The sequence below is a fragment of the Mauremys mutica genome, chromosome 21, assembly GCF_020497125.1.
Source record: "Mauremys mutica isolate MM-2020 ecotype Southern chromosome 21, ASM2049712v1, whole genome shotgun sequence".
NCBI lineage: Eukaryota > Metazoa > Chordata > Testudines > Geoemydidae > Mauremys > Mauremys mutica.
In genome coordinates this window covers 7,258,893-7,275,320 of record NC_059092.1, presented here as the reverse complement: position 1 = coordinate 7,275,320, position 16,428 = coordinate 7,258,893, and the positions used below count along the sequence as shown (strand labels likewise).

Here is a 16,428-nt window from a genome sequence, read left to right as displayed (position 1 = left end):
ACCTGGACAAGATGGAGGTGAAGCTAGCGGGCAAGGGGGAACATCTACAGCAAGCGGCGTCTCCATCCAAGTGGTGCTGTCGGTGGCAGTCCCTAGAAGCCCCTGCTCTGGTCTAACCCAGAGAGCTGTGACACCGCAAGGCTCCAATGGCAAAGAGAATGAAACCTCACAGCTGCATGGTTGCTAGAAGCTGCAGTGAGCACGGATGTCTTCTGAGGTGCAGCAACATTCATGTGCAGCACCCGTGATCCTATCCTGCACGGTGCTCCGCCTCTGCACCAACCCCCACTGATTTCAGTGAGGCAGTGGGTGGGAGCAGGGTCTCCCTGACCAAAGCTGGGTAGTACACCTGTGAAACCAACAAGGCTCTACATGAGCATAGGGCTCCCCCTGCCCAGAGTTCGCTGTCAGCCTGGGGCCCGAAGTATTGGGCATGGGAAATACCTGCCCTCCGCAGAGGGACCGATCCCCATCGTTTGCATCAGCAGGCGCCTTTACCTTGCTCGGTGACCTCCAGCTGGATTTTCACCGTCTCGTACAAGTGGCAGTAGTGATGGTGGAGGTTACAGGAGTACGTGCCTTGGTCGCTCTCTGCAACATCTAGCGCAGGAGAAAAAGACCATTTAAGAGCAAGGTGACGATAGTTTGCGGTTGTTTATGCAGCACGCCCCCAGGCATGGCGGTACAGAGGAGCTTTAGACAAACAGGGCCAACCTCTCTCTGCAGTTACATGCTCATTTGAGCTCAGTCTTGTTTGTTTGAATTATTATTTGGCATTTCAGTAACACCAGCCCCAGCCAAGCTTGTGCGAGGCATTGTGAGAGACCCAGAGAGCTCACAATCTGCATAGACCAGACAGACAGAAAGTGGGAGGAAGACAGGATTCTTATCACGTTACAGGTGGGGAAAATGAGGCACAGAGTGATTAAGTGACTCAACCAAGGCCACACAGGGAGTTCATGACAGTGCTGGGACTGGAACCCAGACCTAGTCCAGTGCTTTACCCATAAGGCCATCCTTCCTCTTGACACACCGTGATTAAGACTTTCAAAGTGGTTGCAAGGCACATTTCTCTTAAAAGGTGGTTACTTTACCAGTGGTTAGAACACTGCAATTCCTGAGTCTCAGATAACATCAGCCTCCCTTCCCCATAGGAAATCTCAGTACAAGAGCATGGAGCTGCAGCTCTCTAGAAGCAATGGAAGGAGAGATCACTTTGGCTCCTGATACCTTTGATCACCAGTGAGAAGTTGCCATCTGCAAATGCATTCTGAGGCATGGCTATCCTCCCTTGGTTGTAGGAGCTGTACACCCGCTGCTCCCCAGCTGAGTACATGTCACACAGCCTCTCCGCCTTGTAATCGCCATCCTGGTTGCTATACAAGTCCCAGTGGACCACACGCTGGCGGTCATTCAGACGGTCCTGGGTCCAGATCATGCGGAAACTCTTGCAGGTCAGGACAGTTTGGGATCCAGCCACGGCGCTGACATTCGACACCGACACCACCACGCTCTCGGGGTTCAGCATGTCAGCTGGGACTGTGGGCAGAGAGAGGGAGAGGCCGGACTGATGGGGCATGAAGTGGGGAAGGATGCATGAAAGCAGCAGGTTGGTCATGGCAGCATGTTCTAGAATCTATGCATGTCTGGCAGGGGCTCCTGGCCAATGGGAGGTGCAGAGTTGGTGCTTGGGGCGGGGGCAGTGTGTAGAGACCCCTTGGCCACGCCTCCTCCTAGGAGTCGCTGCCTGACTTGTTGCCACTTCTGGGAGCAGTGTGGGGCCAGGGCAGGTAGGGAGCCTGCATTAGCCCTGCTGCACTGCTGGACTTTTAGCAGCCTAAAATTTCCCGGATTGGCTTTAGTAGCCTCCGGGAGATCGAGCCCGATACCGGGAGGGTTGGCAACCCTAGTCAGTGCCCATACTTCTAACGATCCTAAAGCCAGGACAGATTAAAAGGGTGTCACTTACCTGAATACAAATGAACAACAGACCCTGTCGAAGGAGAAGAGAAAATAACGTTACTGACAAAGTAAATGAGCGAATATTAAATATATTCATAGCCAGCAGCAAGCATCTTTCCTTTATTTTTATTATTCCGTCCTTCAGCTCTTCTTCAACATTGTGATTATTTAATATTTATACTGTGCTAGCGCTGACGGCCTCACAACCCGTCTGGGCCCCACGGTGCTAGGCCCATTACAAGCATAAGAAATGAGAGTCTCTGACCCAAAGAACTTCCAGTGAATGAAAAAAACAAGCAAGCTGGAGAAGCGGGTGGAGACACGGGGTCAAAATAGAGTCGGATTTGGTCTTGGCTTTGCAGAGATAACCTGAGGCGCCAGATTAAACTGTGGCCCAGTAGTTTACCATGCTAATTAACTCTCTTCACCACCTTCAACCCCAGCGATCTGGCTGGCCCCTCCTCCCATCTTTTTCATTATCGGGATTCTCTTCTGGTAACTTTACTCGTACCCTGGTCCAGGTGATAATTAGAAAAAGGAGCTAAGTGGATTGGAAACCTATGAGTGGCCTGGTATTTGTGGTAACTCTCAGAGGCCAAACCCTGTACCCACCAACCCCCCCATTGAAATGAACGGGCCATTCATGTCAGCGGAAGAAAAACAGGGATTTCTTCCAGTCCTCGCATTGACCTTTAATGTGCTGGTTGGGCTAGAGGGGAGTTTATAACCCCAATTTAACTTCCCCTCAGTTGGTCCTACAGATGCAGCTTCTCGCCCGGTAAATATCTTAATTCTGTTCGGGAGCCACCAGGATAAAAAAAAAAACCAACTAAGCATTTAATACAACACACCAGTTCCTCCCAAGATCAGGCCTTAAACGTGTATGTAGCTTACGTCTTCTAATGGGCGCAGCCTACAGACAGGATTTGAACCTGTCCTTAAGGGTGTGTCTACACAGCAACTGGGAGGCATGACTGCAACTCATGTAGACATACCCGAGCTAGCTTTGATCGAGTTATCTTGCTAAAATAGCAGTGTGGCCACGGCTCGTGTACAATCTGGACTGGGACGGTAGGTCCGGACTCAGGCCAGGTGGCCACACTGCTATTTTCAGTGAGCTAGCTCAGGTGTGTCTACACACACTGTCCCGATGGCGGTGTAGACATTCTCCGCTAGCCATCCCTAAGGGTTTCTCCTGTTGCTAAAAGGGCTGAGGCCAGCATTTTTGGAACTCAGTGGTCAGGGGTCCTGTTCTCAGGAAATCACTGGCCTTTCTGATGCCTGTAGGGTGCCTTCCATCCTGGGCCAGTTACAACAGTGCTTTCAGCCAGATTGCAGTCACACACTGCTTCTCAGTCGCAGCTTAGCCCAGAGAAAGCTACAGCTGAGCCTCGTAGCTTGGAGCTGTGATTAGGGCTGGGAACATACTGACGGGGGCTATCCCTGTGCCCTCACACCACAAAGCCTGGCTTTACACAATGGAAACAGGACCTTGTCTACCTCAGGGTTTTTTCCTCCCTAATATTTGCCACCACTGCTACCGATGGGGCAGCTCCTCCACCAGCAGCCACAGGGGGGATGTTTGTGAACACAAGGGGCCGACAGCTGCCGGCATTTCGACCAACTCACAACGCAGACCGGCTCTGTGCAGGGTAAGACGAGACAGCGGCTGAGCACGCCCATCGATGGGAAATTGTAGTGAATTACCAAAATACCCACCCTCCCCCTGTGTTCTCTCGCTGAGATGGAGTGTTTATAATGGAACCGGCATACAAACATCACCTTGGTCTCTCTCCACTGGCTCCAGCTGGTTCGCCCGTGGTGCTAGGCAGTGTTTCTGACCACGCTGCCGTTATATAATAGATAATAGAGGCTTTTGTTCGGCCTGGTGTATAGTCAGCCAGGGCGAGGCCCTCAGAGCTGTTCATTTGGAGGGGGAGGGGCCCTGGGGGTCTTGTAGGAAGACACCCAGCCTTACATCTAGAAGAGAAAGTTCCACCTTTCTCCCACAAACGGTTAGTAAGAAAGGGTGACCAGGCATAATTGCACCTCTGCTGCTGCCACATGGACCAGGCTCCCCATGACGGTCCATTGCGATTCCAGGGATCATCCATGGACTGTAGCAGCAAGGGGGCGCTGGATGGCTCATGGAACTAGCAATGGGGTATGGAACCTTCCCCTTGTAGATCATCTATCTGAACCCTGCTCGGCTCTGTGCTACCTGTGTGAACGGCGTTTGGTAATCTCACTCCGGTTCCTTCTTAGAGGGCATTCAGATTGCTGTCCCAACAGAGACCAAGGACTAAATGGACATGGAGATTCAAGTCCCAGGTCAGAGCTGAGCCGGAGTAGAGTGGAGGGGAAGACGGCACTGCCACTCTTCCTGTCCTATGGCTAAACAGAGGACTTTGGTGTCCAAGTCTTCAGGAGAAAGGGCAGCAGCACCGATGCGGGAGTTGATGCAACTGACTGAGTTCCAGGGTTTCATAAAAGGCAAAAAGCTGATGATCAGAAAAGCACGAATCCTTTGGCCAAGCTCACTGCACTCAGGTGTGTTCCCCTGCACGCTCCTGTCACACTTCGCTGCCAGTACTAGTCAGAGAAACCACCTGTTGACATCCAGGGCATCCCCATTCCATCTCCCTCACACACCTGGCTTCCCCAGGCTAGCCTCTCCAGCCCACATAACTCAGATCCATGCGGTGAGAACTACTTCCAGGGACATAAACAAATGTCTTCATTTCCCCCTTTGGACAGCCCAGTACCTCCTGCTAGTTGCATAGGATGGGAAGTCCAGTGGGCAGCGTGGAAAGCATGGTTCTGTATCACAACACAGTGGCATCATTCATCTCCATAAACCATCTGTTAACCATTTAAGCACAAATGGGTTACAGCCAGATAATTAGTTGTTTTGTCCTGCTAATGCCATGGGCACAATGCCACCCTGACAAAGACTGGAATTTATTTCTTGCAACAGGGAATAAATTAACTCCAGAATGGGGCTGCTTCAATCACACCCACAGAGAACACGCTCAGTAAAATAAACCACTCTTATTCTCTGCCTCTCGCAAAGCACCGGCAATGACATGGTGTGAGAATGGCCATTTCCATGCAAGAGCCCCATTCAGAGATACTCCAGATGGAAGCCTTTTCTTCGGCATTTATATTTGCAGCTTTACAAAGAGAATACAGTGGGGAAACGCCGGTGACTCTGTATCACTTTGTATAAAAGAAAGAGACAACACATTCCCAAACAGTGAAGTGATTCCTTCCTTTCCGATCCCTGTTCTTGAGGTTTACAAAGCACTTGGCGCAGAACAATAATGCTCAGGCCTTCATTTCTGGAAGCTCAGATTTAGCTTGGGGCAACAAGGAAATGATACTTTGCCTTTCTATAGCACTCTCCTTCTGAGGATCCCAAAATGCTTTGCAAACATGGATCAAAGTACACCGCTACCTCAATATAACACCACCTGATATAACACGAATTTGGATATAACGCAGTAAAGCAGTGCTCCGGGGAGGTGGGGCTGCACACTCCAGTGGATCAAAGCACGTATAATATAAAACGGTTTCACCTATCATGCGGCAAGATTTTTTGGCTCCCAAGGACAGCGTTATATCAAGGTAGAGCTGTATTAATTTTTTAGTTTTGCTGTTCACTTAATAATGGATTGATTTGGTGCTGCGAGAATCTCCTCTTGTGGGAGAGCCGTGGGAAAGCATTTATTTTTCCCTTTCCCCCTTACAACTTAATGTAAAAACCATGGAGGCAAACTGCAGAAACTGGACATCTGACAAAGCCATCCAGCTGAGCCTTCCAAACCCGGAAACCCTCCATGTGCCCCACTCCACAGCCTGCATCGTCCCTGAGCTAAGAATAGCAGAGCCCCTCTCCCCCCAGTTCTGGATTCTGTTATTATGCTGGTTTTACCTACTGGCATGATCAGGACCACACAAGCCCTGACTCTCCTGTCCATCCACTGGGGCGTATTGCCAGGATGGGCTGCTGGAGCTCATTAACAGGCCACGTGTGTTCCTCCGCCACATTGCAAAACGTGGTTGTTCTGTGAAACAAGGCTGCAGAGCGTGATCATCTGTAACATCAGAGCAGCAGCTTCCAGGAGAGAAAAACTTGACACGGCTCCTGCCGGCCTCCCTTTCATTCATCTGTTAAAGCCACTGCTAGCAGATCCTTACAGGGGAGGCACCAGGCTAGTGGTTACTAGGCAAATGCACGTCCGGACTCCTGAGTTCTCTTCCCAGCTCTGCCACTCGTTGTAGGACATGGGCAAGTCACTGTGTTTCTCTGTGCCTCAATTTACCCATCTGTAAAGTAGGTGTAATACCTGTCTGTGCTTTGCCAGGGACATACTTCGAGCTCTTGGTTCTATTGTTCATCCTGACTGGCTGGGATACAAACCCTGGACTGTGCGTGGCTCAGAGACACCGACTCCCACCTGTCAGTACTGAAAGAGGCTGCTTTGCCCACCTTGATCAAGGCAGTAACCACGTCGGGGGGGCAGTGTGAGAGGAGGTGCGAAGCCAGGAGTGGGAGGAGACAAAGGAGGCAGTGAGTTGAGCCGATCGGGCAGGACGCAGGGGGAACAGTGGAGGGGCGTGAGATCAGGGATGCCCGTGGGCTACTGGGACCCAATTCATCAATGTGCCTGAGACTGGAGATGGGATGAAAGAAAAGTGGCACCTCCCTGATTCTGGGTCATGGTTTGGGGCTGCCCTGGGACCCAGCAAAGTAAGAGCAGCCTGAGACACTGCCCTAAGCTGCCTCCGGCCCCACGCAGCCATTGGGGCAGCTGGGGACAGCCAGAGCACAGCCGCACTGCGGCCACCCTCCCCCGGGATTGGAAGGGGACGTGTTGTAGAAGCATTGCACCAGCTGGAAGAAAGGTCAGTGACCCTTCCTGGCAGCCGTACGGCCCCTTACACTGACACAGTTTGTGTGACGGAGGCAAGGGGCAGCCAGGAGCCCCCTGCTCAACTCACAGCACCGTCAACGCCACGTCCAGGGCCACGCTGGCGGATGGCTCCAGGAGATGAAAGGGAAGGGCAGGTTGCCCTGGTTTCCCTCTGCAACCATTAGGCCTAGAAACACGAGAGCCGAAGCTTTGGGACCACAACCTCAAGCCTTGGCCAAACTGCGTTCGCTGCAGTTCATGGTTCCGCTTTCCAAAATGGAGGGCAACTGCTCTGACCCCTGTAGCTACATCCCCCAGCCCCATCCTCAGCTCCAGACACAAGTGGCGCCAGGGAGACTGGCTCACATGGTGGCCCCGAACTTTTCTTCTACTCTAGAGGCAAACACAGGGTTCTTCCCACTGAGTTCCTGAGATACTGTGCTGGCCCGTCCAACGAAAGCTCCAAGGAAAGGCAAAATCTTGAGCTCCGCCGGATGAGAAGAGGGGAACAGCCTACATTTCAAGCTCTCCCTGTAAAATACACACCCAGGCTCTGGCTTCTATAATCCCAAGGCAAGCTTCTCAGCTAGGCCAAGAAGCAGCTGGGCAAACAAGAAGCAAGAGCCCAAAACTCTGAGGAACGTCCTGAGTGACCTCCTCGGTGTGACCCAAGTAGGAAACCACCTCTCCCCTTTCCTACACACGGAACACCACCACGGCTTCCATCGGAAGGTGTCTGAGATGCCGAGGAGAGACTGCCGCTCCGACTGAGAGGCTGAGCCCGAAGCTGGGCTAATCAAAACACCCGGCATCCTGTTCAACGAAGGGCTAATAGAGGACGAAAGGCAACGGCAGGGCTGAGCCAGGAATCTGGCTAACATCACAGGAGGCAGCGTGAATGGGGCTGTTGGCTGGTAAGTGGGTGTGTTCATTACAGGGTCCTGTGACAGCGGGTAACCCCCCCACCCCCAAAGGCCCGATTCTGCCATCCTTACTCACACTGGTTCTGAGGCTGGCCCCGCTGAAGCCAGTAGGAGCTTTGCTATTGACTTCAGGAGGTGCCGGATCAGGTATAGAGAGAGCAGTGCTTTACAAGACAAGCATGGGGTGAAATCCATGGGGCCACTTGAGAAGCAAGAGACTCCCCCTAGGAGTAAGGGCAGCAGAATCGAGCCTTCTTAGGGTGATCTACACCCAGCATACTTGACTCGCACTGTCTCTTCCCAAGGTAACTGAGATCAACCAGGAATTGTCCATGCTCTTCTCCCTCCTAAGGGTTCAGCTGATACAGGCTGGAGGAAGGTCCTTCTGAATGCAGGGACCTCATCTCCGGCCCAGCCTGCCTGTGTCCCTAGACAAGGCCTTTCAGTTAGAGTAAGTTCAGCTCTGACCATCTCTTTTTCAGTCCCTTTTCCTTTGCCCATCTCATTGCCCGTTTTCCAGGCCACTGAGTCTCATAGACTTTAAGGTCAGAAGGGACCAGCGTGATTATCTGTCTGACCTTCTGCACATCGCAGGCCACAGAACCCCACCCACCCTCTCCTGTAACAGACCCCGAACCTCTGGCTGAGTTGCTGACGTCCTTAAATCGTGGTTGAAAGACGTCAAGTTACAGAGAATTCACCATTTACACTCGTTTCAACCTGCACGTGACTCGTGAGCCACGCTGCAGAGGAAAGTGAAAGCCTCCCCCGCCCCGAGGGTCTCTGCCAATTGGACCCGGAAGAAATTCCTTCTCAACCCAGATATGGCGCTCAGTTAGACCCTGAGCATGTGGGCAAGACCCACCAGGGAGACACTTGGGAAAGAATTCTCTGTCGTCCTTCAGAGCCTTTCCTCCTGTTTAGCGTCACTGTGTCAAAGCTCTGCAGCATCCCAGCTTCTAAACAATAGCACTCGTGATCTTGGCCATAGTCCTTTCAGCTTCAAAGTGCCGCCTGACACCTTCATGAGCCAGGTGACACTTTCACTTCTAATCTGCACTTCAGGAAATTGAGCTCTGGAGAGGTTCAGGCCAACGCTTTTGAAAGTGGACACTGATCTGAGGTGCCTCGGTTTTGGGGTGCCCTTGGGCCTGATTTGCAGAAGGGCTGAGCACCTGTAGCGTGCAGGGATTTCAGCAGGACTTGTGGGTGCTCAGCAGCTCTCGGAATCAGCCCCTAGGTGTAGCCTAAGAAATCAGACACGCCCCAAATCAGCAGCCGCTTATGAAAATTTCAGCCTACCCCAGATCACACAGTCAGACAATCACAGAGCCAGGACTAGATCCTGGGAATCCTGCCTCCCACTCCCTGCTCTAACCATTAACAGACCACTGGGGTGCTGTCTAGATGCCTGAGCTTCCGTCCAAGGAAGTGACACCTCTGCACTGGCCATTAAACCAGCCTCCATTGACAAAAAGGGAGCTGCCGCTCCTCTTGCTGGGGAGGGGGGGCAGCATCACGGTCCGGCTGGAGCGAGTGGGCGGTGGATCGGGCCTTGAACGAGGAGCTTACTCAAAAACGGGAGTTTTTTTAAAAAGTTAAAAATAAGAAGCATGTGAAAATACCAAGTTCCTCGTTCTCCGTCGTCGCGACCCCTGCGTCAGCACTTTTAAGGGCCTTTCTAGAGCTATTCTCATGTCAGTGCAAACATACCAGATGCTGCTACTGACTTAAGCTCTTGGAAAATGGTACGCTCTTGGAAAATGGTAACAACTTCACGCTGGCTCCTTGGGGGCCTGACCCAGTGTCAACGGGACCATCATGGTTTATCTTGCAGGCACTGTGCTAGCAACAGCCACACCGAACAGCTCAGCTTAGTTCTGGGAATAGCTCTATTTGCCAGCTGACACAGCAGAGGGAGGCGGATCTACGCCCCTCTTTTCAAGTCACCCAGGCGGGGGCATCAGTGAGTAACGCAAGGGCTTGCTTCCTAACGGCTAACCACACTGCATCCCTGCTGCTCCTATCTCCTGCTGGCCTGGGACTGAAAGACCGAGGCTGGATCTTGAATGAAGATCCCCTCACAGGCAGCCGCTTGATTGCTGAGTCAGCCCTTGCACTGGTGTTTTTTTAAGTCCCCGTTTTAAAAAAAAAAATGGCTCCTGGGATTTAATTTCTCAACAGCAGATTTTTGTTCTTGCTTTCGGAGGGGATTTTGGGGACTCCCAAAAGCTTCCCCAGCCATCCGACTCTAACAATTCCAACACCTTCCCACAAGTGGGAACATGCCTGTCAGACCGGAGAGAGACAAAAATGTGCCGTCTCGGCAGAAAGAAAAAAGTCCTCCGGCTGCACGAGGAGCCAGGAGAAGCTCCGCCAGCATTTGCCCGTCGCCATCTTGGCTGCTGTGCACACAGGCCCTGCTTCTCCCAGACAGCTCAGCTATGTGCTTCGCTTTGTAAACACGTCTCAGCCTCGTGTGCAGTGTGTTGGCCCGCGGCCCGCTACGCAGAGCCATTCGGAACGGAGCCGGCCTTTCCCCGAGGGATGAACGCTCCAGGGTGGAGATCAGAACCGCATCTCACCAAAGATTAAAGGAACGGGATTTCTCCCCGCCTTGCTTCCAACTTTATTTTCATGGGAATTTGGTGAAGTCAGCCTGGAAGTGGAAGATCTCTGACAGGGCCGCAACCCTGCCCCTACCCCCATAAACTGCGCCCAAATGTGTCCGCTAGAACCCCTCAACCCTGACCTGCAGGTCTGAGCCCCACGCTGCTTACTGCTGATGAGCAGCAATAGAACCTGCTGTTCCTGTCCCACATGCGCCTCAAGCTCTGCCAAAGCACCTGAATCGTGTAGGGTAACAACCCAGCTGGTTCCAGTCCCCTCAGTTCTGCCAGTGCTTCTCAGGCATGACATGAAACCATCCCCCCTCCTGCTCCGGTCACGGATCCCCACACAGCTCTCCCACTGCTCCTGTCGTGATCGTCTCTTCCGGCGCTGAGTCCCTCACAGCTCTGCCCGTGCCCCACAGTCCTCACCGGCAGCCTTCCCTGCTCTGCCAGTCCTGAACCACGCCCAGAGGCACTGCCAACTGTGGATGGCTTGGTGAGGTGGAAAATATCCACCAGGGACCAGACTGAGCACAAAACCTGAATTCACCTGTGACCTGCAGGAGCTATGCAAGGCAGGTGCGGGGGAACCCCAGCCACTGGCTAATGGGATTATTTGGGTTTATGAAGTTGGGGGATAGAACAGCCCCAAAAGAGCTTGCACCCCACATTTCCCAGATGGGCTCCACTGTCGTCCTTCAGAAACCGAGCTGCCCTGTGCCCCGGGGAGAGCCAGCCTTGCCCACCCCCACCTCTCCTCAGAGGCGTCGAAGGGGCTGGTTTGGGTGGTGTGACGTGGGCTGCTTCCTTCTGGGGGGGCAGCTATTTACCCACAAGTCTTTTCACTTCATTAGAGCCAGCTGAGGCCCCCTTTCTCGGCGCATTGGATCTGCCATTTCCCCCCCCCCCGCCCAAATTTTGCAACACAGGAAACAACATAAAAAGTGCCACGTTTCTATAATAACCCTCCTGCCCCGACCATCCTCCCCCTTCTCCATCTCCACCCTCCCCCGGGATGTCAGGTGAATCCTGTTTTTACCTGGGCAACCCAAACAGTTTTAGCATTCCCCCCCTTACCGCCCACAGCAACTGCCTTCTCCTGCCTTACAGCACAAAGTCACCTAAGAGCAAACGATTCAGAGCGTCTCAAAGCTTTGGGGCAATCCCAGGCGATGTTCCTTCCCTTCCTTCTGCACCCCAGCAAAACAAACCAAAGTACATGGATAACGACCCAGAACATCCTCTGATCAACCACTCCACACCAAACATTCCTCCTCCAGAAAAGCCAAGAGAAATCCCTTTTCCCCAGCCAACCTTTCCCCCGACCTAGGGTGACCAGACAGCAAGTGTGAAAAATCGGGTGGGGGGTAATAGGAGCCTTTATAAGAAAAAGACCCCAAAAATCAGGACTGTCCCTATAAAATCAGGACATCTGGTCATCCTACCCTCACCCCGCCACACACACACACACACACTCCAGAAAAACAACTAGCTACAAGAATCTAAACCAAGCCACTGAACTGACAGAGCCGGCTCCCCCAGGTAAACTCCAAGCCCCCATTCTCTCGGGGTGCAAGAAAGACACATAACATTGATGCCGATCAGCTAGAAGCTTACTTTGCAGAAGCAAAAGCTGCCACAGAAGGAGTTTTGCTACTTGCTCCATTTCTTCAGCCTGTGTGTGTTTCTCTCTCTCTCTCTCTCCTGAAAAACAAGTTGAAGTTGTTGTTTTTTTTAACCCAAAAACACTATGACCTCATCACCGTACAGCCAGGGAGCCAGGGACAGCAGCTCAAATTCTTGCAGTATTACTCCACCTACAATTTATAACACCCCACCTCCCCTCTGCGCTGCCCCCTCCAAAACACTCTCTCCACCTCCTTCCCTTCCTTAAAGCTTCCTGCTCAATTTCTCCAAAACACGAGCTCTCTCTCTTCCCCCCTTGGATCCTTCTGCTCTGCTCCCTGACTTTCAAGTCAAAGTCTCATCTGCTGACTTTCCCTGGTCCCACACAGCGCTGCGCTGCAAAACCCAGCCCCCTCCCCCTACTTCCCTTCTGGGTATGGAACTAATTTTCCTTGTGCTTTTACTGGATCCAGCTGTTCCTTTCTTTTGACACTCATCCAGCTGTCTGCCAGGGACAGGATTTTTGAACCTTTGTGGTTTTTTGATCTGTCTCCCCTCACATGGTTTTACTTTAAAAACAAGTCTCAGAGGATGACTTAGGAAACAACGTTGACTTGAGTTCAGGGAGTGGAGGCAAAACAGACTAGATTATAATTGTCCCCCCAAATGTCTCCTGATGGACAGGACCCCTCTCCAGCCTTTGGTGCCAGCTTCTCTTCTATGACAGACAGGAGAGATACAACCAGCGGAGAACCTCTACATTCAAGCTCCATGTACAAGAAAGGAACAATGTCACGGGTTGACTGATTTCTATTCAAAGAAAAAACAGACGCCTTGTACAGTGGATCTTGGAAAGCCCAACATACTGGTCTTTGTTTCCTTGGTCCGCTCGTAAGCTGGCACATTCAGGGTTTCACTGGAAAGGAAGATGCCTTCCTATGAAGTACATTTTTGTTTTGCATTGAAGATTTCCCTTGCCTCTGCATTATGAGACTAATAGGGCCATGATACAGCAATGATCTCAGGTAGTGATGGAAAAGCAGAGTTCTTAGTGGGCTCCTGCTCATGAGAAAGATTGTTATGTTAGGCCAGGTCTGTACATAAAGTGGTACCAATGTGACGAAAAGTGTGATTTTATATCAGTCCAGTTACCGGTGCAACGTTGTTCATGGACATATACGTCCATTCAAACCCGGCTCAGAGCAGTTTAGCTTGCATCAGTAAATGCACAGCCTCATGCTAAACCAATAGAACCAGTTTTAAACTGATATGAAAGACCACATATGAAAGCGGCAGCAGTTTAACTAAATCGATTTCAGTGAAACCAACGCAGGTTTTGTATGCAGAGAGTCAATTGAGAGGAATAACTGAGAACTATCTGTGGATAATTCCCTCTTCACCTGAAAAGAAAATCTGGCCGGCTAGTTTCTCCAGCATTCTGCTACCTGCAGAAATCGGACGAGTCTTCCCCGAGTTCACACAGCTATTTAAAAAAAAAAATCAAACATACATATTTTCAAATCCAATGTTAAAACTGCAAGGCAAGGTTTCCATTCTCCAGGAGTAACTGTTACTCTGTGGAATGTCAACCCCTTAGAGACAAGAAAAGATGCCTGAGAGCCAGTGGAGTCAAAGATGCAGCTGGTATGGGAAACAGAATGCAAGAGCTCCTGGTCTGTTAACTCTCAAGGGCGGAAAATAAATGAAAACAGTCAGAAGTAACAGTAAGGCCTTGGCCTGAAATCCGTAAACCCTCCATGGTGAGCGGAGACTCTTGCTTCATCTCTGCTGAACATCTCAGCGGGTTCTGTGTCCTTTTAGCACACCAAAGGGAGCTCCCGCTACCAGACCGCACTGAAGACAACGTGAAAGAGAAGAGAAAGATTAGTTTCCAAATGTGAAGATGACCCTAAAACTCAAGCCAAGAAAAAAAAACCCAACCCTTCCCCTAACGTTAGTGAGGAAGGTCTTTCTGTTCCTTACCAGTCTGTTTTTTTATTTGGAAAATGAACCCAATCCTAAACTAGCGAATAATAAACCTTAGTGGGTGACATCTTGAGTCAGGACTCCTGAGTTCTCTTTCTGGTTCAGTATTGATCTGTCATGTGGTGGCGTGGGCACCCACAACTCTCATTGAGGTCAGTAGGTGCTCACAATCATTGCAAATCAAATCATAGCTCCCCGTGCCTTGGGCTAGCTACTTTGTGACTCTGCTGTGTCAACACTTCCCCTCATCAGAGGCGTTGGGAGCTTAATTGCTTGGAAAGCACTTTGAGATCCTTAGATGGAAGCAGAACCAAAAACCTAATTCCAAAATTGCCTAAATTTCAGGGAAGTTGATCCATGTTCAAGCTTTGCAGCTAAATCTATAAAGGGATGAACAACACACCCAGATTAAAACACCTCTGTCACCTCCCATTCTTCAAATCTAATCCCATTTTCAATCTCTCTCTAGAACAAAGGCTGTGTGTGTGGAGATGTAATCTGACAACGTTTATATGGATGCCCTGGCTCTAGTCATGTGCCGTTAACATTACACAGCAAAACCATCTGAGCTGCCATTCCGCATGCGAGGGAGGTCAAAGACAGCAGCAGTAGAGCTGTGACAGGGAGGGATTTTTCAATTCTGTGACCGTTCAAAAAAATGGGGGGGGGAGGAATAATTTTCGGTCAAACCAAAAAAGAATTTTTGGTGAAACTAAAAGTCAGGAAGAAAATTCATTTTGAATCAAATGAAAAGTTTTGTTTTGCTTTTTACCCCTTTTCAACATTTTTGATTTTTAAAAAATAAAATTCAAGGAGATTTTGAAGCTGTGTCATCGTGAACCAAAAAAAAAAAATCAAAACTTTTTGTTTCAAAAAAGGTCAAAAATGAAACATTTCCATTTTTCCAGAATTTTTTTAAAGTATTTTATTTGGCAGACACAATTTAGCAAAACCAGCACAAAATTGCCAAACATTTTGGTGAGTCCAAATCTGCATTTTTCACCAACAAATAGTTTTGGCCAAAAAATTCCACCTAGCTCTAATCAGCAACATGGGCTACCATCAGCCCTGATCAGCCTGCTGCAGCGTTCAGATCTCCTTTACGTAGCATTTGACTCAGAACAACGCCCCGACGTCTGAAGGAAGCGGACTCGGAGGAATGCACATTTCAAAAGTGGTTCTGTGCCAGGAGTGGCTTAAATTCAAATTCACAACCTATTTGTCGCAGTGGTTCTTCTGTTTGCATGCTTTCTGATTTGTATTTAACCCCTCCTTTCGCCTGCACATTTTGCCAGAGTCAATAGCATCCCTATGAGGTTCCACCTATGAGGTCCAGAAACTGACGCATGTATTGGTTTGCAACAGAGCATGGATAGCTCTGCTTGTGTCTGGCTCCTCTATACCACAGATAGTGCTCAGATAGTAGCACTTTTGCCTCAGTGGCTGAAGGCTGGGGGTTCAAGTCAATATTATTTTTTATTACAGTAATACCTAGAGACCCTCAAGATAAGATCAGGGCCCCACTGTGCTAGGTGGGTCCCTGATTGGTCTCTGTGCAGGCAAAAAGTATTATTGGGCCCATTTTAAAGATGGGGAACTGAGCCACTGAGAGATGCCAATGAAAGTCAGTGGGAGTCAGGCACCTAAATCCCTTAGGGGCTTTTGAAAATATTACCCAAGGTCACACAGGGAGAGTCCTCGTTTAACACCTTCACCACAAGATCAAAGTCTTGCACCCAGATTTGAGTCCATGCCGTGCTAAGGGCAGAGAGGGCTGCACTTAGATGGGATGTTCAGCCTAACACGGATCGCCTCTAAGGGCTGTGACAAAAGAAGTTACAGACCCCAGGGCACCTTCCCAGACAGCATAGGGAGAGGACTTGAATGTCCCCTCTCAGTAGGAGCTGGTACCTGAGGATTGCCTAGGGCAGAGTAACTGGTGATACTTGCTCTCACAGCACGTAGCATGAGTAATGTAACAGGAGTATGAAAAGTGCTTAGATGTTATTTTAGGACTTGGGCCCAATTCTCAGCGGGTGTACGTTGGCGCCGTTCCATTAGAATTTGGCCCTGTGCTTTGGTCTTGAATGACTTTGTACTTTGGAGAATTGTTTAACTGCCTTCTAGAATTTAGCAGTGGATTTTACCCTGCTCTAGGGTTCCATGTAAACATTCTGTTGCAAGCACATAATTCTATGGTTTTCTCTCAGACTCTTCCATGCAAGTCCGATGGGCATCTCCTACCTGACAGGCCTATACCTGCAAACGGCAGGGCATGTTAGGGCAGCCCACTCCTACCTCTCTTCTCGCCCGACTGAGTGATCTCTTGAATGGTACTTTCCCAGTCCTCCCCTCGGATCTGGACAGCAGGGAACGACTGTCTCATTTGCAGTTTAGATTTTG

The 16,428-nt window shown here is 50.4% G+C and overlaps 1 protein-coding gene across 3 annotated transcripts in view; it reads right to left on the bottom strand.

The window, feature by feature from the left end:
* Nucleotides 1-16,428, bottom strand: part of MXRA8 (matrix remodeling associated 8) — a 52,717-nt gene that overhangs the window by 23,391 nt on the left and 12,898 nt on the right. Inside the window, exons 1-5 of one of the 3 annotated variants that reach the window (XM_044996514.1) lie at nucleotides 12,291-12,413; nucleotides 12,031-12,117; nucleotides 1,970-1,993; nucleotides 1,231-1,539; nucleotides 499-600 (exon numbers count right to left, since the gene is read on the bottom strand). In XM_044996514.1, coding sequence (XP_044852449.1) covers nucleotides 499-600; nucleotides 1,231-1,539; nucleotides 1,970-1,993; nucleotides 12,031-12,079 — 484 coding nt within the window. In that variant the 5' untranslated portion in view covers nucleotides 12,080-12,117; nucleotides 12,291-12,413. Of the gene's footprint in view, nucleotides 1-498; nucleotides 601-1,230; nucleotides 1,540-1,969; nucleotides 1,994-12,030; nucleotides 12,118-12,290; nucleotides 12,414-16,428 lie in introns of those variants that run through there. The other 2 variants (XM_044996513.1, XM_044996515.1) reach the window with 2 other exon arrangements.